The sequence below is a fragment of the Saccopteryx bilineata genome, chromosome 3 (assembly GCF_036850765.1).
Source record: "Saccopteryx bilineata isolate mSacBil1 chromosome 3, mSacBil1_pri_phased_curated, whole genome shotgun sequence".
In the NCBI taxonomy this organism is placed as follows: domain Eukaryota; kingdom Metazoa; phylum Chordata; class Mammalia; order Chiroptera; family Emballonuridae; genus Saccopteryx; species Saccopteryx bilineata.
The window spans coordinates 251,057,300-251,081,972 of record NC_089492.1 but is presented as its reverse complement, the minus strand read 5'-3'; the positions used below and the strand labels follow the sequence as shown (position 1 = coordinate 251,081,972).

General features: G+C 36.8%; 1 protein-coding gene across 1 annotated transcript in view; it reads right to left on the bottom strand.

Annotated features, from left to right (window-relative positions):
* FAF1 (Fas associated factor 1) overlaps nucleotides 1-24,673 on the bottom strand; it is a 496,086-nt gene that overhangs the window by 267,363 nt on the left and 204,050 nt on the right. The window contains exon 7 of the mRNA XM_066269224.1: nucleotides 7,034-7,139. Within this exon, the coding sequence (XP_066125321.1) occupies nucleotides 7,034-7,139 (106 nt within the window). The remainder of the gene's footprint in view (nucleotides 1-7,033; nucleotides 7,140-24,673) is intronic.

Genomic DNA, 24,673 nt, shown 5'->3' with positions numbered 1-24,673 from the left:
TCATTAAATTATAAAATATTGTTATAATTTTGTTGTATTCTCTGCTAATAACTATAATTAAAATGAACCTGAATTATGTCAGTAGTATATACCATCAAACAAAAGTAAACCACGCAACAAATATATAATCACAAGAGAATTAAAGTATAAAAACATAGAAAATGACATGTATTTCTAGATGTGATCCCCAATATCTTAACCCACACAGATTGCAATAAGAATTATTTTATAATGTCAGTATTCCAAATTACTATATTGTATACAAAGAGCTTTAAGGATAAGAAAGAACTATACATTTGCATTAACTGGGTCTGCTTATATTGCTATTTCATAACTTTAGTAATCAGAAAAATAATCAGAATTATGCTAACAAGAAATGTAAAAATGTTTAGAAGTGCATTCCAACTTAAGTTATTAACTATGCAACTCTAATTTACATTTAATGGATTTTAATACATTACATATTTTTATGGAAACATGTAGAGATCTGCAAAAATGGCTGGCTCAAATAAATGGTTCTCTTTTAAGTTCATTTTTATCCCTTTGGGTTCATTTAATGACAGCAATATATTTTTAAAGTATATATTTTACTCAAAAAATATATAAGTAAGTCACAAACTAAAAGCTAACAGATGTGTGACTTCTAATTAGTTATAATAATCTCTGCTTCAATGTCATTAGAATAAGCCTTTCTTTTCTTCTGAAAACTAAAAAAGCTTTCCTTTGAATTTTAAACTGTCAGGGTGCTTCAAAGTCAATGTACAAAATCTGCTTTGATTAAAATTTTAGACATCTACAGTGATAACTTTATGAAAGGAAAATATTAAATTATAATTATCCTAAACAGACACAGTCTTGTGAAACTAACCCTACATTCATGTTAAAACACAAAGAGTTGAATATAATGAATTTGATTCATCCTCGGACACAAAGCTTCACCACAGTAAACTCAGTCAACTGTTGCTCTTGCGCCTATATTCACGGTGCTTAAATAGCGCACTTTAAAACAAAAAAAACTCCAATTGGCTTTTCATATATTCACCCTCCCCAAAAATAACGCACTTGAAAAACTCAAATGATATGAAAGGCTTCAAGGCCTCTTTTCTCCCTTTCATATCCCTTTTTTTTATTTCTGTTTGCAGTAATCTGCCTTTCTCTTTCTCTTTCTCATTGCTACAGAGCAAGCGAGGAGACTCGGAGCTTTGAAAAGGGGGCTCAGTGTGTAATGGGTCTACTAGAATTAATTTACTTGCACCAAATCCATTGAGCACAGAGGGTCCCCCCCCTCGCTTCTCAAATCATTTGGAGTCGAACGCAGCCCCAGCCTTTGTAATTCTAGTAAAGCACTTAAAGTGCACAGTAGGTGTTCATGAGGACCATCTGGTCAAAAGCAAAACAAGCTGCTGATTTTGCCTTTGAATAGAATGAAGCAAGTGTGAATTAGTCTCTTCAATTAGCACTATTACAACCTGTCAAGTGCATATTGTAAAACAGGATTATTACAGTATTGGTCACCAGTGCAATTATTTACTCTCTGCCTTTTCTTGCATATAAAAATGTCTTATGTTTATTAGTTTCTGATAACTGAACATAATTTCTCTTAACGCAGGTATTTCAAAACTGCCAACCCACAAATCACAGATTGTGAAACGTAGTCGGCCAAGTAGATGTTAGAATAAAAGTATCTTAAATAACAAAGGACTAAAGCATTGCCCTTAATTCCTAATAAAATTTTGTTTCTATCTTCTTGAAATGTAGGTGAAGAAATAGGCTATAAATAATTTCCAATAGAGATTATTCTAAAATACTTTCAAAGAGAGAAAAAGATTTGTCATTTCCAAATGGCTGCATTGTAAATATTACATAAACTTATTTCCTAATAGGATAATTAATTAAGAATCACAGAAATCCTCAATTTTTTAAAATGGCCTTTACTGATCTGTTCAGTTGAAATGGTATAACTTCAAGAGATCTCAGTTATAAAATGTAACTTGAAACTAATAATAATAAACATGTATATTTGAAAGAAACTCATAATCTCCTTTTCTGAAAGCTGAATGAAGGCTTGAATTCATTCCCAGTAGCTTAAGAAATGATATTTCTTTCATTCTTGGTAAAATGTCATTTGTAATTTCAAATTTTAAAAACTCAAACTATGATACATGGTAATTAAAATGGGTTCATTCTAACTGAGCTCATAATATGCCATTTATCTGGAAGTAAAAATAAACTACTGAAACTTTTAATTAAATACACACAATTTAATTTACCCTCTTGTATATGCAGATTCTAAGCTACCCTGCTCTTCATTTCTGTGCCAGCACCCCCACCCCCTCCATACTGAAAAACAAAAAAACAAACAGAAAACCCCCCATTACCCCTCTAAAACATTTACAGAAAGGGCATGTTAGTTAAAAAGTTAAGAGTCAATCCACTACTAGAAAATTGTCCATTAGTACAATCTGTAAAATACTATATATTTAATTACTGTTAATGACCTCCAGTATTTGAGAATAGTTTGAAATATATGTTAGCCAAACAAGTTGAGAAAGAGGCAAGTAGAAAAACAAAAACAAAAGTCAACAAAAGTCTCACATTTGCAGAATAAGAATTAGCCTCATGATTTCACAATTATTTAGCCAAGATTATTTTGAAGGACTGGTACAATTTATGTATTTAGTTCCCTTCTTATTGCTAATTCACAATGTTGGCTTCCCAGTGGACAATCACTAGTATCCATAGCGAAATGTTTTACTATTCCATGCAAGATATATCTTTATAGGTTGCCAATTTCCCCTCTATTCCCATTAAGAACTAAATCAACATTAATAAAACAGTGAGAATTCTAAGGTAAAGTGAAACTTCAAAGAGGATTTAAATAATTCCAATAGCTATTCATTGTGCTTCTTGCTGTAATGGATAGGTAATATGATTCTCACCAAAAATACTTAGGTTTCTTATCATTGTTATTCTGGGTCGTGTATGTATTCCTTAAATTTGTGTGACCTCTACAAAGAAAAGTGGATATTCAGCCCAACAGAAGCTTTGCAGTAGTAAAAAAGACAACAAAGAATTCGTTTCCAAGAAAAAACTGGCTTGATTTCAGGGACTTTATATCCTTTTCCACATCTGGGTTTAGGGTTTGCAGTAGGCAAATCAATCCCCCACCCCCACCCCAATTTAACCAATCCCAAGTGCATTTATACCACAGATCTTTAACAGTATGACAGAATTACTAGAATCTGTACAATTAACTGTTTAAAAATTGAAATTGTCAGTGTAAAATATTCATTAATATAAGGTAAGCTTGTTTAAATTTTCAAGGAAATTCACATTTTAAGGTGTGACAAGTAAGTAACTGAGGGTCCAAAAAGGTAAGACAGATTGTCACAAAGTTATTATTCTATTATTTGATACATTTTACAAACTATTTCACATAATGGAAAGGAGAAATAACATTTATTCTTATGATTACTTGTAACTCTCCATTCTGCCCTTTTTATATTATCTCTGCCTTTTCCTCAAGTAGGAGGGTAAGTGGAAGGATTTGTAAAGAGCTTTTTAAAAAAATAACCTCAATATCTAACTAGCTTAAATTAAAATCTAGAGCACCCTAAAGACATGTCACACATTGTGAGGCAAGAGACCAGACCAGAATGAACAAACACTTGTGCAACTATTGGTTTATCACTACTAACTTGCATGAACATATGGTCACTGAATAGTTTATTTGAAATTCTAACTGCATCTACGTTCCATTTTCTAATTCAGTATTTTAAAAAGTGTATTTTGTTTAAATTAAAAGTTGAAATCATAGCGTCCTTTTCAACCCTATTTCATGTAATAGTAGATTCCCTTTGGTGGAAAAATATTACAAAAGCTTTCTTTCAAAAATGCAAGGCTTTCCAAAATTTAAAAGTACCAATATATTTTTTTCACCTACAACAAATATACACTTAAAAAGAAAAAAAATGGGTTTTTTTTACATTTCTTACTTTCCTTCATATATTGATCAGAATTCATTCTTAGATCTATCTAAAAATACTGAAAAGAAATACCGGAAATGATGATATAAATTAATTTATAATTTAGGATATATGGCATCATTAAGCTTCTATATTAACAGCAAAAATTCTAGAGTTTATAAAATAACACTGCAAAATCATTGTAAGATTATAGCAAACTGACTTTTAATCATGCACAATAAAAACTGCAAGTATGTAGCATATGAGCCTCTTGTCCTGAAACTCCCCCTCATCAGTTAGTCCACAAGTTAAAGGGGCAAGTTTTAGGACTAGGCTTACAGAGTGTTATCCCAGGCCTAGAGACAATAATTCACATCCTTTTTAAAAGTTGTACAGAATAAAAGAACCTGTGTGTACCTGGTCTTCACACAGAAAAGCAACTGTTATTAAAAAAAAAAAAAAAAGGACTTATTATTCCCATCAATAGCACTTCAAAGTATTATTTAAATCAACTAAAAGAAAAAAAGAAAAGTGAAACAGAGTAAGAAACCAAACTCTTGCCAAGAAATACATAGGAATATGTCTTTGCAAAAATATTTCTGGGCCCTGGCCGGTTGGCTCAGCGGTAGAGCGTCGGCCTGGCGTGCAGGGGACCCAGGTTTGATTCCGGGCCAGGGCACATAGGAGAAGCGTCCATTTGCTTCTCCACTCCCCCCCTCCTTCCTCTCTGTCTCTCTCTTCCCCTCCCGCAGCCAAGGCTCCACTGGAGCAAAGATAGCCCGGGTGCTGGGGATGGCTCCTTGGCCTCTGCCCCAAGCGCTAGAGTGGCTCTGGTCTCGGCAGAGCGACACCCTGGAGGGGCAGAGCATCGCCCCCTGGTGGGAAGAGCGTCGCCCCCTGGTGGGCGTGCTGGGTGGATCCCAGCCGGGCACATGCGGGAGTCTGTCTGACTGTCTCTCCCCGTTTCCAACTTCAGAAAAATACAAAAAAAAAAAAAAAAATCTGGAATTTATTTCATTTAGAAAATGGTATAAGAAATACTGACTGTTTTCAAGTCCTTGAAGCTTAAAATGTATTTGATAATCTAAATAGCAGGCCATAAAGAACAGTTTCAGCTAACTGTGGCATCCAATGGCACATTTACAGAATTTTAAATATTTCTTTTAATAATTGATGCAGTCATTTTGAATCATTCTGCATAGGATATCAGGTGTGAACACATTGCATTAACGCTGCTTAAACATTTCAACTTGTCAGTATGGCCAACTCGATTTCGGAAATATTTGCAGTATTTCCCCATCGAAACAGTAATAAAGGCAAAATAAATATATGCCACTACTTTATAATCACTGAACATTAATGAATATTTTATGTCTTTTTAAATCTCCCTGTTTAATTTAAAAGGGTGAAATTAAGTCTCCTCCCTGCAATATGCCAATTATCTGTAAATCAAACAATAACTTGGCCATTATGCTCCTTTTTGTTAATATAAGAGAAGCTAATTTGAAAACACTGAATGGCATTTTTAGATTATCAGTTTAATAGTCCTTTCTGCCCTCTTGTGGGAGAAAGCAGAAACACACTCAAACTATAGAAATTGGGAATGAAAAAAACATTAAATTTTTAGCAATAAAAATTCCATTCAGAAAGAAAAATAAAATAGTATATGTTTATCCATCATGTATTATACTAGTCTTCAATTTAAAAATAAATCAACAGAATAAAATTTACTCAGTATCTTTGTTTTTCTTGATTAAATTTCCCTTATTTAATTATATTCAATATATAATTTAAGTTTTACTATCATGAAGTTTCCAGAAAAACTCTGTGATAGAGCCATAAATACTATTCCTTGTGTAAAAACAACGATGTTTATTCAAGAAATAAAGAATCTAAGTTTAGAGTCTAGGACATCCATTATACAGGTTAAAAATGAAATGGCAACGTTTTAAACTATAAAAAAAAAGATCAAGTATCTCAAACCTTTGATCCAAATTAGGGGCCAAGAATACTTTTAAAGGTTTTAATTACTAATCAGGCAACTATACAAGTGATAAACAGAAAATAATTTCAAGCTATGATTTATGACAAATTCAGAACTTGAAATTCATTGACAGAACATGACAAAAGGGAACCACTAATAATCTAGCCATTACTGCCACAATTCATACACCTCTAAAAATGATTAGGATGAAAACCACTTGTTCTTTCAATATGACATGAGTAATTATTTTAAGCAATGTATGTAGTCCAAGAAAAAATTTATAAAATAATCCAAGTTTAAGCGTGATTCTCTTTATAAAAACATTAGTAGAGAAATGATTGTTGTCTTCACAACTTAAAAGGGGTAATGTGATATAATCATCATTTCAGTGTTTCTAAACACAAGTCCTGTCACAGCCTGATACATTTCCCCCCAGTGGAGATATGTAAATCACTGGCTTTTAGCTAGGTGGGGTCACAGGCCAGAAGGTACCTCTTCTCTATTGGGAGAGGTTCCTTTTTGAAACAGTGGCCCTGGTTGGCTACATTGAAGAAAAAAAATACTAACCATAAATAGTCTTCTCAGATATTCTGAGTTAAATGACTTAAGGTTTCATCAGCATCTCTCAAATACTGCCCAAGACTGGGATTGAGCTGCTTAAGAAAAGCCTTTTCATATTCTTTTTGGAAACAGGGTATACATTTTAAGTGATATATTTGAGAGCAATCTTTGAAACAAAACATAAGTATGTTCAAAAATGCATACTGGCAACAATTTCCAATTTAATATTTTGAGTAATTACTATAAAACCATAAAATATGGTAAATTATAATGAGTATTATAAGCAGAGTTTTAAGGTGACTATTTTAAGATTATCAAGAGCTCCCATTTATAACATCTGTCTTTCTAGGTCAAGTCATTTAATATATCTACAGTAATCATGATGTCCCAGTTAATTAAAATTAAGAACTCAATAATGAAACATAAAGAGAGTTTCCAACCAGAACAGATAAGCCCTCTTTAACAGGGTCAACATTAGCTATAATGAGCTACCTTTATTCCTCAGCTGTGAGACATAACTCACCTCTTGAATGGTACTGCTTCCTGAGAAGTTCAGGTTGTACTCCCGCTGGACTTCTCTGTGGGTGATGATCAGCATGAAGTTTTGATTTAATGACTCCTGCAGGGCACTGAAAGGGTTGAAAGAAAAACAAGAAACTCTGAGATGAACAAGTTCTAGCTTGTTTCACAACTAGCTGCAAAAACCCCAGGAGTACCATAACCTCCATGCAGGCATGTCTGGGCCCAATGTTATCATCTTTGCAGCTCCTAAAGGCAAAAGAGCATGCTGAGAACAACCATGGGGAGCTAACCTGTTAACTCCTTCTCTACCAATGTATTTTTAAACTTCAATTGCAAATACTTTGCATACATAGACTTTTTTACAAGTCATATATTATTGCTAATGTCTGCGTATCTGCATATGTATTACCTTTAAAAGGACCAAACTTGTCAATTATATCAAATTCCAGGTATGTTACTAAAATGAATACTGTTCTAAAAGAAGAGATATATGAAACTAATGTTTATATTTATGAATGTTTTATAAGAATAGAAATATGATTTAAGTAAAAATTCTTGATATACTGAAATCTATACATTTTAATTGCTGTACCAAAATCCTTCAAAATAATTGTGCTTTCAGTTAGGAATGAGAAATACACAGAATTCAGAAACTGAAGAATTCAGAACAACATTAAACTCTATGCCAAAAAAAAGTTCTAAAATAGTAGAAATGTGTCAGAACCATGAGTTAATGCAGTTAGTCATATATTTTAAAAAGCGTAAGTCATGGTTCTATTTGTTTATGAAAATACTAAGAAGCACTATCAGTACTGACGATAAAAATCTATTACTATTATTTATGAATAATCAGTACCACCAGCCTCTATAATTATGCCATGCTTATGGAATCAGGAAACATTTTGGGTGTATTATATCATTCTGTCCTTCCTTGATCACTCCTCTGCCAATATGTAACTATGTGATAAACATACATAAGATTAAAAATTAGGCAGTTAATCTGTTTGTCTTATTGTCTCCTAAAGAGTTCACAGGTGGATTACTGATTAAAATTACCCAGGCAACACCAATATACTGCATGAAATACTGTTAATCAAAATCAAAGGAAATGATAACCCTGCTAAAAATAGTTTCTTTAGGCAAGGACCTTTGTCACTGTCTCCTTAGTACATAAGCATAGTACCTTGCACATTGAAGATAAGTATTGATTGAATAATGAATTGTAAAAATCCAGAAGGAAACAGCAATCTTGCCTCTGGAAAACTACCATGGGAATTAAAATTTTGATTCATTTATTTATCAACATTAAATCAATGCTTCACATTATTCCAGTGCTAAGACAACCAACCCAAATAATATACTTCCTAACCATAAAATATTTCACAATCTTTTTTTTGTTTGTTTTTTGGGTTTTTTAAATTAATTTTAATGGGGTGACATTGATAAATCAGGGTACATATGTTCAGAGAGAACATCTCCAGGTTATATTTCACAATCTTATAAAGGTAGACAAATACATAAACAGCCATAATATAAGTAATAGATAGAACTGAGAAACTGGGGAGGAAATACAACAAAAACTGAGAAGTATCAAACTCTGTCTCAGTGAGAGAAGAAAGAGATTAAAAAAAAGCTTCAGAGAAGAAAGATAAGTTAAAATATGAAGGATAAGTAGAACACAGCATATTCATTCATTCTGTTAACATATTTATTGAGCATCTACCAATGTTTATGACACTGTTCTAGTTGTTAGAGATACCAGAGGTGAACAAGAAAAAACACAGTCCCTGCTTTTATGAAATCTACATTCTAGTAAAGGTCATAAATAATAATTAACTAACTAAATAAGTAATTTTAGAGAATACTAAGTGCTATGAAGAAAATAAAACAGGAGATGGCGAAGAGTTGTCAGATTAACATGTATTTTAGATGTAGAAGCCAGAAAACTTACTGATGGAGTACAAGACAAAAACATAACCCCAAGGCTTCTGGACTGAGTAAATGAAAGGATGGAACTGCATTTAACAACTACAACAACAACAACAAAAAACGAGGCTGGGTAGGAAAACTGAGATGAGAAGTTTTAAAAACATTAAGTTTTAAGATGTGCCTAACCAGGTCGTGACACAGTGGATAGTGTCGGCCCAGGATGCTGAGGACCTAGGTTCAAAACCCTGAGGTCAGCCCTGGCTGGTTGGCTCAGTGGTAGAGCGTCGGCCTGGCATGCAGGAGTCCTGGATTCAATTCCCGGCCAGGGCACACAGGAGAAGCACCCATCTGCTTCTCCACCCCTCCCCCTCTCCTTCTCCTCTGTCTCTCTCTTCCCCTCCCGCAGCCAAGGCTCCATTGGAGCAAAGTTGGCCTGGGCACTGAGGATGGCTCTGTGGCCTCTGCCTCAGGCGCTAGAATGGCTCTGGTTGCAACACAGCAACGGCCCAGATGGGCAGAGCATCGCCCCCTGGTGGGCGTGCCGGGTGAATCCCGGTCGGGCTTATGCGGGAGTCTGTCTGACTGCCTCCCCGTTTCCAACTTCAGAAAAATACAAAAAAAAACCCAAAAACCAAAAACACGCACACAAAAAAAAACCCTGAGGTCACTGACTTGAGCCCAGTCTCATCTAGCTTGAATGCAGGTTCACTAGCTTGAGTGCAGGGTTGCCAGCTTGAGCGTGGGATATCATAGACATGAGCCCAAAAGTCGCTGACTTGAAGCTCAAGGTCACTGGCTTTAGTACTGGCTCAGGGGGTCACTGGTCAAGGCACATATGAGAAAGCAATCAATGAACAACTAAAGTGATGCAATTACAAGTTGATGCTTCTCATCTCTCTGTCTGTCCTTCTCTCTCTGCATCTCTCTCTCTCAAAAAAAAGTTTTCAAATGCCTATAAGACATCCAGAAAGAGATATCATGTATAGTTAGTTACATAGGAGTTGAAGGTCAAGCAAAAGAACTCAGAGCAGGAGAGTTGACAGCATATACATAGCATTTGGGTTTTGTGGCCAAAGAAATCACCTGGGAAACCAGATTACTTAGAGAAAAGGAGAAAGTCCAAAATGGAGTCCTGAGCATTCCAATAATTTGAGGACAAGCAGAAGAGGAGGAGTTTGCTTGATTGGCAAATGGTCAGTGAGATAAAAGAAAAATCAAGAAAATCTAGTATAAAGGAGCAAAAAAGTAACTGTTTCAATTAGGAGCGATTATGCCAAGAGGTGCTCATACAGTAAGTACAGTAAGGCCAGAAAAAATGACCATGCTCAGGAAATCATGAAAAGCTCGGTGTGACCACAATTAAAGTGTGTGAGAGTAGGGTAGTGAGGCTAAAACAGTGGTTGAATCAATGTTTAACATATGCCTGTTAAATGCATTTGGGGTGAAAGTGGCAAGTAACCAAGAGCCTACTTGTAGTTTCAAGACCTTTCACAGGTAGATTGATTTCACAACTATTTTCTAAAATGTGGCTTTTGCTCTAATGCAGTGTTTTTCAACTGCTGGTTCATGGACTGCTGTCGGTCCGCCAGAAATTTTGTGTAGTCCCTAAAAGGGTTAACCACCCATGTTGAATGAAGATTATAGACCCAACGATTGTTGAAAAACATGGCTATAGAGTTTGGCTAACTTCGCTCATGTCAAAAACATCACATCATACTCAATTCAATTGCTATTCATGTTTTGCTTGTCCTCCTTCCCATCCCCCACCAGTCCCAAATACTGCATAGCTTTCAGATCACCTAAAGGTCTACCATTTTTATTTATTATAGAACTCCTTTTCTCTAAATTCCTATATCACATACTGTATTTAATGCTTGCTTATAGTGTGCTTTGTACAGTTTGCTTTTTGTTTCACATGTGAAAGTACTAAACTCAAGACTATAAGCCTTTAGAGGGTAAATATCTTATTATTCATCAGTATTTCCCTTTGGCAACTCTCATACTAAAAGGTGATTCAATTACATAAACATTAAGAAATGTCTCTGCATATTCTGAACTGCATATAAAAAAATTACTAATTCTCAGTTTTTCAGCCTATCTGTGAATTGCCATTTTATTCACAAAACTGTGGTTCACCAAGGTTAAGGAATTGTCCAAGGTTATGCAGTTATAAAAAAAGTGGAACCCACTTGACCAGGTGGTGGCGCAGTGGATAGAGCATCAGACTGGGATGTGGAGGACCCAGGTTCGAGACCTGGAGGTCACCAGCTTGAGCGCGGGCTCATCTGGTTTGAGCAAGTCTCACCAGCTTGGACCCAAGGTCACTGGCTCGAGCAAGGGGTTACTCAGTCTGCTGTAGCCCCACGGTCAAGGCACATATGAGAAAGCAATCAATGAACAACTAAGGTGTTGCAATGAAAAACTAATGATTGATGCTTCTCATCTCTGTTCCTGTCTGTCTGTCCCTATCTATCCTCTCTCTGAGATAGACTCTCTGTCTTTGTCAAAAAAAAAAGTGGAACCCAGTGTCTAAACTATATTTGATTCTATGTTCTTTACACATCAGCATCCTATCTCCCAAATGGCTAGGCTGCATAAAAAGATGAACAACTGTTAGGAGTTCACCAATCATTCTTTCCATAATTATTTTATTTCTATTATTTGTGATAATACAGGAATAAAAGGTAACCACTGACCTCAAGAAAGACTATTCAGAGATTAAAACAGACATGAGGATCGTACAGATGTGGGAGAGTGCTTTGAACTACTTGAAAAAGAATAAATAGTAATTTGAAAAGTGGATGTGGAGGACAATTTTATACAGACTAGTTTGAGCAGAGACAGAAACTGGATAATACAGAGAAAAGTGTAGAAAGCAATGAAGAAGTTTAAAGGGGTGTGAAAAGGGTTTGTGAAAGAGAAAACTTGAAAAACATTAAGGACCTACATATAGGGGCTTCAAATGCTAGGCTAATAAGGAGCTCAGAATTCCAGAAGTCTTGACTATTATATAGATCTCCCTTTATCTTCACCTATGAATCTACACATGTGTTTAATACTTTTAGTGCTCGCCTTTGTGAAATTACTGAGATGTGTTTCTTGATCTTGAATGGCAGACTTGTGTAATAACTTTGCAGAAAGGTTTGCCAGGACCAGTACTGACTGCCAAACTACTGCAGAAGAACACTAATCTAGTCTATTTCTACAATTCCTCAATAGCCCTGGGGGAGGGGTAAATTAGCAAGATAAAATATTTATGGCTTTAAACTGCTCAGGAATCTCAGGGCCAGATTTGACTCTCTGGCTCTACTATGTGCTAGCTATAAGACACTGAAATTTCAATCATACAGTCTTTCAATAGAATGTATTGAGTGTCTACTACATACAAGACCCCATTTTAGGCACTTAATTACTCTATAAATTCTCAGTTTCCTCTTCAGAAAGAGGATAATAGCCCTTACTTCATTGAACTTTGAATATTAAATTTTAGAAAGCCAAGTGGGAATTTTTATTGCATATAATTTTAAGGTGACCTGTTATAACTTACTGAAAAAGGAATACTTTTGATGGATTTCCATACTTTAAAATCCTGCAATGACAGTGAAACATGAATAAGCAACCCATGTGCTTCTGCGGCAGTTATTGTTCATGTTTTAGTTCCACTCCTCTGCAGGAGTTCACGGAGTGTAAAACCTTTTCTGATGCACTGAACATACTGTATGATACCTCATGTGATTCAGACTCAGTGTTCTTTGTACAGGTCTTGTCTGAGGTTGACATAGCACATACAGGTTCCCTGGGAGAGTAGTTTGTTTGGAGGAGTAAGCTAAGGGTATTATCTGCAACCTCAAACTTAAGCCTGATTTACTCACTTAACCATTAATAATGGCTAGCTTTCAATGAGTGCTACTATGTACCAGGCAAAGAGTTTCCTGTCAATTTAAGAAGTTATTTTCATTTTACAGATGAGGAAACTGATGTTAAGTTACTTGCTTAATGTAATATACAAATAAATAGTAGTGACCCAGGTCTAACTCATAATCTGTCCTCTAGGTACAGGAGAAGGGAACCTAGTAAAATCATACTTATGACTTCATTGAATTTATTGAGAGATAGGCAGATAAACAGTAGTTTGCTAAGAACTCTAACATCACGTTTCCTAAGATGCTATGGAAATAAGAAATCCACAGACTCTGGCTCGCAAACTGAGTTAAGTTTTGCCTCATGAGGTTTTTTTCCTTTTTCTTAAGGGTAGAGGGATGGGAAAGGAAAGGCTATTTAAGATATTTACCATGGTGATTTGCATAATTTGCAAGAACTGTATTGCTAAAATAATATCTAGGCAAATTGATTATAGTTGCTGTTTAGCAGAAAGAGTCCTTAGTTCCTACATCTAGGAGCAATTTTCTCCTAACAGTGTCTTCTAATGGTTGGTTAGGATAGTTAGCTATGGTTAGCTCACCTTCAAGCATGCTCTCTTTCACGTTCAGATTGCAGTCATTCACGCCACTTCAACTTTTGACCCTTACAGTAGCTATGAGGATGACTGTCAACCAACATAGGTAGAAGAAAAACAACATGAAACAGGTTTTCTTTTGTAATGGCATGTTTTCTCTTCAATTACATGAGAGATGGAAACATGTAAGCAAATGTAGAAACTTTTTAAAAGCAGTCTGAATCTTAAGTCAGTGCAATAAATGTCTTGACAGAACATCTGTTTTCACTGGTTTTTAATTTTTCATTCTCCATTATAAAATTATGCATTTGAATATTTACATTTACCAACTTAACATTCAGACCCTGCCATTCCAATTTAACCACTGTTCTACCCTCAAATCAGACTGAAATTAATGTTTAAAATGTAATGAGAACCCTATACATTGTCCCAAAGCTTTGAGCTAGCAGCTATTTGCAAAAAATATCATACAATACAATATAATACAAGGAATGTGAACATTTTTAAACAATTAGTAGGAAAAGTGCTAGAAATTTTCATATACACTATCTCAAAATTCTCCTAGTCAGTTTCTTAATTTAAAAATGGCAGCAGGGTGTGGGGGCTAGGTAGGATGTGAAGATAAATGGATGGATGAATAGATATACAAATGGATGGATGAATGGATAGTCACTAAAATTTTCAGTATCATAACTAAGCATTAGTATCTAAGCCACTAACACAATTCTAGAAATAGTTTCAGTAGACCACCCCTTCTCTGCGTCCTTTCTATCTACAAGTCTTGGGCTTCCAGTACTCTTTCTTTCTTTCTTTTCTTTTTTTTGTATTTTTCTGAAGCCAGAAACGGGGAGGCAGTTAGACAGACTCCTACATGCACCCGACCGGGATCCACCCGGCATGCCCACCAGGGGGCGATGCTCTGCCCATCTGGGGCGTTGCTCTGTTGCGACCAGAGCCACTCTAGCGCCTGAGGCAGAGGCCACAGAGCCATCCTCAGTGCCTGGGCCATCTTTGCTCCAATGGAGCCTTGGCTGCGGGAGGGGAAGAGAGAGACAGAGAGGAAGGAGAGGGGGAGGGGTGGATAAGCAGATGGGCGCTTCTCCTGCGTGCCCTGGCTGGGAATCAAACCTGGGACTCCTGCACGCCAGGCCGACGCTCTACCACTGAGCCAACCGGCCAGGGCATCCAGTACTCTTTCATTAGCAGAATGTCCACCTCTGTCTGAGCAGATCCCATTCCAATTTACTTGTAACATTTATCAGAAACAGAAAAGTAGTCTGTAAAATATCTACCTTCTAATGTGTACAAAATTCATTTTAATTTACTAGCTTAATTTAAAACATTTTATATTACCTTCCACTTCTTTTACATAATAAAAAGTATAGCAAATTTTTGGTTTTTTGTTTTGTTTTGTTTTTACAGAGACAGAGTCAGAGAGAGGGACAGACAGGGACAGACAGATAGGAACAGAGAGAGATGACAAGCATCAATCATCAGTTTTTCCTTGTGACACCTTAGTTCATTGATTGCTTTCTCATATGTGCCTTGACCGTGGAGCTACAGCAGACTGAGTAACCCCTTGCTCAAGCCAGCGACCTTGGGTCCAAGCTGGTGAACTTTTTGCTCAAACCAGATGAACCCACGCTCAAGCTGGCAACCTTGGAGTCTTGAACCTGGGTCCTTCACATCTGACACTCTATCCACTGCTCCACTGCCTGGTCAGGCAGTATAGCAAACTTTAACACAATAAATAAATGAAGCTACATTTTTATACATTCAAACATAAAAAGCCATACAGTTTTGACTTTCATAGCCCAGTATTGATAAAAGCAACATTAAAAAAATAAATGTTGGCCCTGGCCGGATGGCTCAGTGGTAGTGTGTCGACCAGGGCTGTGGAAGTCCTGGTTTCGATTCCCAGACAGGGCACACAAGAGAAGCACCCATCTGCTTCCCACCCTCCCCTCTCCTTTCTATCTTTCTCTTCCCCTCCTGCAGCCAAGGCTCCATTGGAGCAAAGTTGGCCTGGGTGCTGAGGATGGCTCCATGGCCTCTGCCTCAGGTGCTAGAATGGCTCAGGTTGCAACACAGCAATGCTCCAGATGGGCAGAGCATTGCCCCCTAGTGAGCTTGCCAGATGGATCCCTGTCAGACACATGCAGGAGTCTGTCTCTCTACCTCCCTACTTCTCACTTCAGAAAAATTAAAAATAAATAAAAGTTACCAGTCTTTACTGCTTTGACTGTGTTTATTTCACACTGAAAGAGCACTTCAGTGACCAAAGCACATGGCTATTTTAACACTTAGAACGCAGTGATTTTCCAAGATTAACATAAAACTGCATTACAGTAGCGAAACAATCACCTGATCATCATGTAGCTATATACCTGGCATTATTCCCAATTAAGAAGTGGAATGGTTCCCCTACTACCAGAGAGAAGCAAGCCCATTTCATAGGTTAGAACAGTAGTAGGCAGGGTGCCTTGCACCAAGAATAGTTAATAGTAATATAAGGATTTCCTCTCCAGCAATTTTTTGAGTAATGAATCCTTTTAAAGTCTGCAGTGGGCAGAAGATTTGACCAGGCTAAACAACAGCCTTCCAAGTAAAACAGTAACAGTTCTAGGGGAAGCACTCACAGTTATAAACTACAACTCCATCAAGATGAAACAATTAGCCTGACCAGGCAGTGGCGCAGTGGATAGAGTGTCGGACTGGGATGCGGAAGGACCCAGGTTCGAGACCCCTAGGTTGCCAGCTTGAGTGCGGGCTCATTTGGCTTGAGCAAAAAGCTCACCAGCTTGGACCCAAGGTCGCTGGCTCCAGCAAGGAGTTACTCAGTCCGCTGAAGGCCCACAGTCAAGGCACATATGAGAAAGCAATCAATGAACAACTAAGGTGTCACAATGAAAAACTGATGATTGATGCTTCTCATCTCTCTCCATTCCTGTTTGTCCCCATCTATCCCTCTCTGACTCTCTCTCTGTCCCTGTAAAAAATAAATAAATAAATAAATAAATAAATAAATAAACAATTAGTCTAGGAAAACAACAAATTCAGTCTTGGGCTTCAGGGATGTTATGGCCTGAATATTTGTATTCCACTTCAAATTCATACTGAAAGCCTAACCCCCAATGTGATAGTATTTAGAGATAGGGCCTTTGGAAGGTGCTAAAGTTTCAACAGACATGAAGTGGGGCCCATGATGAGATTAGTGTTCTTCTAAGAGAAAAAAAACTAGAACTTACTTTTTCTGTCTCTCTTCTCTGTCAAATAAGAAAACAGTGAGAAGGTAACCATTTGCAAATAAGGAAAAGGGCTCTGTCATGGGGGAGCAAATCTTAATCTTGTACTTCCCAGCCTCCAGAGTTGAGGGCTAAATGTCTGTTGTTTAAGTCATCTAGTCTATGGCATTTTGTTATAGCAGGCTGAGTTGACTAATACAGGGCTTTCAGGACTTCTGTATCCACAACACTCAAGTAAACAGTTGGCATCAGTTCAGCACAGGCTTCTAAATGGCTGTCTGTCTGTAAACACCTGTATATATATATACAAATTAAAATACTCATTAAAATCCACAGGAGAAAACAATATGCTTTTGTTAAAACTCATATAAATGGGGGATGGTTGAGAATTGTGCATTTATTGTATGTAAATATCTCCATTAAAAATTGTAAATCATAAAAAACAATCTGGTGGCCACCATTTTTGCAATTAAATAGGCCCAATATTGCATGACCTGTGGTGGTGCTGTGGGTAGAGTGTCAACCTGGAATGCTCTGAGGTCACTGGTTTGAATCCCTGGGCTTAGACAAGTGAGGCACATATAGGAAACAACTACAAGTTGATGATTCCTGCTTCTCCCTCCTTTCTCTCTCCCTTTCTTTCTCTCTCTCTAAAAATCAAAAAATAAAATAGGCACATATTTTAACTTCAAAAATACCATACAGTTTTAATTAATGAAAACAAAAACTATGAATTTGTTGCCATTGCTACTTAGTATAAGACCATATATGTTCACTGGTACAATATGGATTGTCAGGGAAATTAAACTTCTCAAATTAATGCTGTATATGTAGCTGAGTAAAGTACTAACACCTATATAGAAACTGAAAATCTCCTATTTCATCCCTGCTGTGTGAGTATTCTATTTATTTTCTTGCACTGGATATTTTTTTAAAAGAAAAGAAACAAAAGAATAATGTAAAACAATAGGCTTAGAAAGCTAATACCCAAGAGATTTCATTTTTTAAATATGACCTGATATTGAAGCAAAACAGTAATTTCTCTCAAATTATTGTGATTTTTTATTATAAAAATGTAAATAAACTTGGAATGTGCCATTGCATTTTTCACTTCTATAATATTTTATAATTTCTATCATTTCAAAAGGCTTTACAAAATGTTCCCTTTTGTTTAGTTGGAAATACATTATGATCGACAATGATCTTTTTACCCTTTCAGACATATCAAGATCTGAAATTAAAAAGCATGGCACAGGGCAATTTAAATCTCCATTCTAAACTTACTGTCATATGAGCTCTTGTCAACAAAAGACCAAATTTACTATAATTATGGGTTATTTACACTAAAACAAAATAAGAAATCAATATGTAAATGTAATGTTTGTTGTAGCTAATGCAGCCAGCATTGACAGATTAGGTTCAAATAGCAATCAGTTTGAAAATCTGGCACATATGTAAATGAGCTAGGGACTTGATGTTTACATTTGACTGTATTTCATTCAGGATTTTAAAACTGTCTCAGGAAAAGCATAAAAAGAAAATGTTAATCTTTCCACTATAAATACAACCTGAGCCTTCATCATAACTGAAACTAGGTTTTGCTCCTGTCCAACTAAACTAACATGATATTAATAATTTTGAGCCGCAGATTACATCATTCTTAATTAACACTCTGTTACAGTTGTTAACATCCTCCAGGACACCATGTTATCATCACCATAAGTTCTGTAACAATCTTAAAACCACGTTTAACAAAGGTTAGCCTTTTACTCTGCAGCAACTTTTAATTGCTTTCTTTGCTGGCAATTAAATATGTCTAGATAAACATTTGGTTTCATATAATTCTTAATAACATTTTTCAGGATGATTTCAAAGTTCAGGTGTCCTTATGTCTATAATTACTGTGTCAAAATAGAGATGTATTGGATTCGGCAAAATGTATTAACCAAAGTACTATATAAGATTAATCAAAATGTGGTAATTACTGGTGATATTGATATATTGTAATTCATCATGTAATTTATAGCTAAACTGTCAAAACATAATTCTATCCATCCAAAATTTGAAGAAAGCCCCAAATTTACACTTATAAATATAATGATTTTTGTTTCATGAATTGCTGACAATGTTTCTGAGTGTCCATTAAATCAGCTATAGAGAATACCTGCAGTTCTTTTTCAAAGTGTGATGTTGATAAGCTAATGTCAATGATCACTGACATATCAGTAGACAGTAAAATCTATATAAATGGGTTTGGTACAACAATACAATTAGATGTGTTGCAATCTTCTCCATCAGTGCTTTAACTGGGGGCAAGTTTCTTGTTTCATACAGAATGAATAATTTTAGGGAAATGTCCTCTTCTTAAAACAAGTCACTTTTCTGGCCCTGGCCAGTTGGCTCAGCAGTAGAGCATCGACCCAGTGGATGGAAGTTTCGTCTCAGTTTCAATTCCCAGTCAGGGCACACAGGGGAAGTGACCATCTGCTTCTCTACCCCTCCCCTTCCCTCTTCTCCCTCTCTCTCTCTTTTCTCCTCCTGCAGCCATGGCTTGATTGATTCGAGCACATAAGGATGGCTCCATAGAGCCTATACCTCAGGCACTAAAAATAGCTTGGTTGCGAGCATGGTCCAAGATAGGCAGAGCATCGGCCCAAGACGAGGCTTGCCAGGTGGACCCCAGTCAGGGAGCATGCAGAAGTCTATCTCTCCTACTCTCACTTAAAGACACAATTTTTTAAAAAGCCACTTTTCAGTAGCTTACTAAAACTTACTGACACATGTACCAACTCAATACTTCCTAAATTTCACTTTTAGAAAATCTAGTAACACTCACTAGAAATAAATTTAAGTTGAACAGTATGCAAAAATGCACCTGAAACATTTACTATATCAATTCATTCTTGAGAAATTTATCATAGACAAATTAATAAAATATAAATTTATAAATGAATTTTTTCTTGAGTTAAAGTAACTGTTATCAAACATTGTACTGATTACAACACTGCTAAAACATTTTCACAGATGACTATTCTTTCTGAAAACAAAAAAAAGTTGATTTGCAAAGAGGTTTAGAAAAGAATTAATTTATCCATTTAGAACATTTACTTGCATGTATAAAGTTTTTAGAAAACTTTCATTTATAGGTTATTCAGGGTCTTTCTGCCACACTGCTAAAATTTCACAAATATTAAACAATTAAAAGCCACCACAAAGAAGATACACTCCTAGAACAAAGATTTCAAATGACATTTCAACAAATTACACACACACACACACACACACACACACACACACACTTTTTTTTTTTTTTTTTTTTAACAGAGACAGAGAGTCAGAAAGAGGGATAGAAGCCCTGGCCGGTTGGCTCAGTGGTAGAGCGTCGGCCTGGCGTGCAGAAGTCCCGGGTTCGATTCCCAGCCAGGGCACACAGGAGAAGCGCCCATCTGCTTCTCCACCCCTCGCCCTCTCCTTTCTCTCTGTCTCTCTCTTCCCCTACCGCAGTGAGGCTCCATTGGAGCAAAGATGGCCCGGGTGCTGGGGATGGCTCCTTGGCCTCTGCCCCAGGCGCTAGAGTGGCTCTGGTCGCAACAGAGCGACGCCCCGGAGGGGCAGAGCATCGCCCCCTGGTGGGCAGAGCGTCGCCCCTGGTGGGCGTGCCGGGTGGATCCCGGTGGGGCGCATGAGGGAGTCTGTCTGACTGTCTCTCCCCGTTTCCAGCTTCAGAAAAATACGAAGGAAGGAAGGAAGGAAGGAAGGAAGGAAGGAAGGAAGGAAGGAAGGAAGGAAGGAAGGAAGGAAGGAAGGAAGGAAGGAAGGAAGGATAGGGACAGACAGACAGGAATGGAGAGAGATGAGAAGCATCAATCATTAGTTTTTCATTGTGACACCTTAGTTGTTCATTGATTGCTTTCTCATATGTACTTTGACCGTGAAGCTACAGCAGACCGAGTAACCCCTTGCTCAAGCCAGCGACCTTGGGTCCAAGCTGGTGAGCTTTGCTCAAACCAGATGAGCCCGCACTTAAACTGGCGACCTCGGGGTCTCAAACCTGGGTCCTCCGCATCCCAGTCTGACACTCTTATCAGCCTGGTCAGCAACAAATTATATATTTAAAAGTTAAAACCTACTGCTTTTGGCCCTGGTCGGTTGGCTCAGCAATAGAGCGTCGGCCTGGCGTGCGGGGGACCCGGGTTCGATTTCCGACCAGGGCACATAGGAGAAGCACCCATTTGCTTCTCCACCCCCCCTTCCTCTCTCTCTCTTCCCCTCCCGCAGCCAAGGCTCCATTGGAGCAAAGATGACCCGGGTGCTGGGGATGGTTCCTTGGACTCTGCCCCAGGTGCTAGAGTGGCTCTGGTCACAGCAGAGCGACGCCCCGGAGGGGCAGAGCATCGCCCCCTGGTGGGCAGAGCGTCACCACTGGTGGGCGTGCCGGGTGGAACCCGGTCGGGCACATGCGGGAGTCTGTCTGACTGTCTCTCCCCCTTTCCAGCTTCAGGGGGAAAAAAAAACAACCTACTATTTTTTTCTAGTTTGAAAATAAATTAAAACAAAACAAAAAAAAAGCTAAAGAAGCCCCCTCTGGAAGCTGTAACTCTCTTCCTGAAGGAGTGGCATTACTTACCCATCCATTTAAAGGCTTTATTGAGCCTCTACTATAAGCCAGCAGTCATTAAAATATTACCTGGAACCATCCTCCCATTATAAAAAGGTCAAAGTTCAAGAGTAAGATTCAATTACTATTTGTAAATCTACACACAAGGCATAGCTTATTTTCTAACACCTTGCCATAAAAATTTTTTAAATCTATCTAATTAAAGTAGAGCTAGACATTCTCATCACTTAGTACAATGTAACTGAAACAAAGTTGAAAAGACTGTCTTTTATTATCAGAAAAAGGACAGCCACTCACTCAGTACTTTCCTAGCAAGATGATCATCAGTAATGCCAAATTCTAAAAAATTAAACCTCCTGCTAGTACCTTTCTATCTGGCCTGAGGGGTTTGGCACTAGCTATTTCCTTTGCCTAGAATATTCTTTATTAATTTGAAATGTTCCTCATTCATGTCTCAGCTTAAACAGTACAACTTCAGAAAGGCCTTTCCAGAATTTACAACCTAGAGTAGTCACCCAATTACTTCTTCTCATGCCACTCTATTTTAGTTTTCTACAAATCACTTATCTGATTTTTTTTCTTGTTTATAGTTTGCTGTTTGTTTGCCCATCCTACACCCACCTCTACACATATTATATTGTAAACGTCATGAAAGCAGGCAGCTTGTCAACTTGTTTCTCCTTGTATCCCCAACACCTCAGACAAGAACTTAATACATTGTAGGATGGTACTCAATCTGTATCTGGTAAATAAATGAGTGGTAAATGAGTGAATAACTGGCATCCTGTGTGAATAACATGATAAATGGACTCTTAATTTATCTGAAAAATATTTTATGATGAATTTGAAAGTAAACAAAACAGCCAATGAAGAGACTACAGATGCATGAACCAAAAATCACATTCCTCAGTTAGTGAGGAAACTTCTCATATTCATTACAACAAATGTTTGTTTCTTAAGGGTCTCTTTCACTTATGATATACTTGTAACTTGATCAATTCCTTAACATCCTTATTCTTACAACAATCACTTATCTTCTATTCAGTGTTATCTATAATTTGCACTCTGTCATCAACTATGACTGGAACAACTTGAAATCTAGAACTCAGAAATGTTCTCTATTTATTCCAAGCTTCTATTCCTCTACCTTTCCTATTTCTAAATCTGCTACCCGGCTTCAACACTTAATCCTGGATTCCACCCTGCCTCACTGCTATGAACTGAAGTCTTACATTGAAGTCCTAAGCCCAATATGGCTGTATTTGGAAACAGTTAATAGGAGAAAATTAAGGTGAAATGAGGGCATAAGGGTGGGACTCTAATACAACAGAATGGTGTCTTTATAATGAGAAGAGAGACTAGAGCTCTCTCTCTGCCATGTGAGTATGCAGCAAGAAGGTCAGGAAGGGAGCTCTCACCAGAAAACAAACCTTGCTGGAACCCTGATCTTGGACTTTCCAGATTCAAGAACTGTGAGAAATAAATGCCTATTTTTTAAGCCACCCAGTTCATGGTATCTTGTTACAGCAGTTTGAGCTAAGACATTCCCATAGCCTTTTTGGCCATCATCCCTTTTCGGTTTTACATTAAAGTTTTCCCTACTTACTATCTCTCCTCATACTTCTAATAATCTTGACCCTAATTCCTCCCTCAACTCCTTCCTTTCAGTCAAGTGTTCTGAAAATGAGAGTAACTCGATGTCCTCACTTTTCATTTATCCCTTAAAATTTACTTTAATCTTGATCTCATCCTCTCTTTGTACCGAAAATGTTTTCAACAAAGTCATTAATCCCTTATATGCCAAATTCAATGGTCTTTTAAATAATCATCCTATCTGTTTTGCAGCAGTATTTTGCACCACTATACATATGAGAGCAAAGATTTGAGAGTCATCTTTACATATTTAGAAAATAAAGGATTGAGGCTAGATGTCAGGGAGAAGACACAGTACAGGGACTGCTAAAAACAGAACCTTCAAGAACACCAATCTTTAGGGCAGATGAAGAAAGGATCTGACAGAACAATCAACCTGAATGGCAGATAAAACACCAAGAATGAGTGGTATCTAGGAAAATTTCTGTAAAGAGATAAATTTTTTAAAAGTCTAATGCTTGTAAGGAATAGGTTATAAGACCCTTGAGGAAGGAGCTTGTTTTTATCCAGTAAGTAATCAATAAATCTTCGACAGATTGAATCTTTCCTACAATAATATGAAACATGCACATAAACAGTATTTTTCCCCTTCTAATTTTACTATGATTTACAGTATAAATTGAAGTTGTCCCACAGAGGTACTGCTTTACCTTTCAATTAATTAGTGAAATCTGTTTTATTAAAAAGATTTTTAAATGCTTTCAACGGTTATAAAAAGTATGACTTAAGAATTTGCTCTTAAATTTTCAGAAAGCTTGAAATTTTGTTTTCTGAAAAACATAATTTACTGTAAAATAATTCTAAATATAATTCAATTATAGGGTACTCATATCATAATTTTTCAGTTCTTGCCTTCTTTTTTCAGAAAGAAACTGTAAATTCAAAATAAGACTCAATTACCAGGCACCCCCTAGTGGCAGTAGAATCAAGTTTAAAAAATTTTATAGCATCTGTAGTTCTCACCAAACTTTGAGATTAAAATGGTTTGTCAGTCAACAGTTCTAGAGCATGTTATTTTGTATCTATATATTACTAAATAATTAATAATGTATTGTAACTAAAAGTTAATTAACATACTGAAATTTCATAAACATTCTTAAGAAAAGTGAAATAATGTATTTAAATACTTTTCAAAGAATACATAATGACAAATTATAAGATTTTATAAAATCTCATTCTAAAGATCAGCCTCAAAAAGAGTAGGCATCTTTGAAATAAAGCTTTGTATATTTTTGTCAAGAATCTGAAAGCTCTAGAAAGTCAGGGGGGAACTTCAGAGTCAAAGTATTTACTGTTGACCTTGAACAATCCACAAAACTCTTCTAAATACTTCCATTTCCTCATCTATAAAATAGAGGTGTCAAAATCAACCTGCATCCTTTCAGGGCTGTTATAAAAATTAGGAGTTGAATGAAAAGGATTACTATAGGTATTTATTAGCATAAATAATTTTTACTGTTCTCTGTAATTTGTGCCTTTAAAATTTTTTTTATTTATTCATTTTAGAGAGGAGAATATGAGAGAGAGAGAGAGAGAGAGAGAGAGAGAGAGAGAAGGGGGGAGGAGCAGGAAGTATCAACTCCCATATGTGACTTGACCAGAAAAGTGCAGGGTTTCGAACCAGCGACCTCAGTGTTCCAGGATGATGCTTTATCCACAGGTCAGGCCTGTAATTTGTGCTTTTGCATATAATATACCACTCCTCTTTACAAGTTATTAAAACCATACTGACCACTAAAC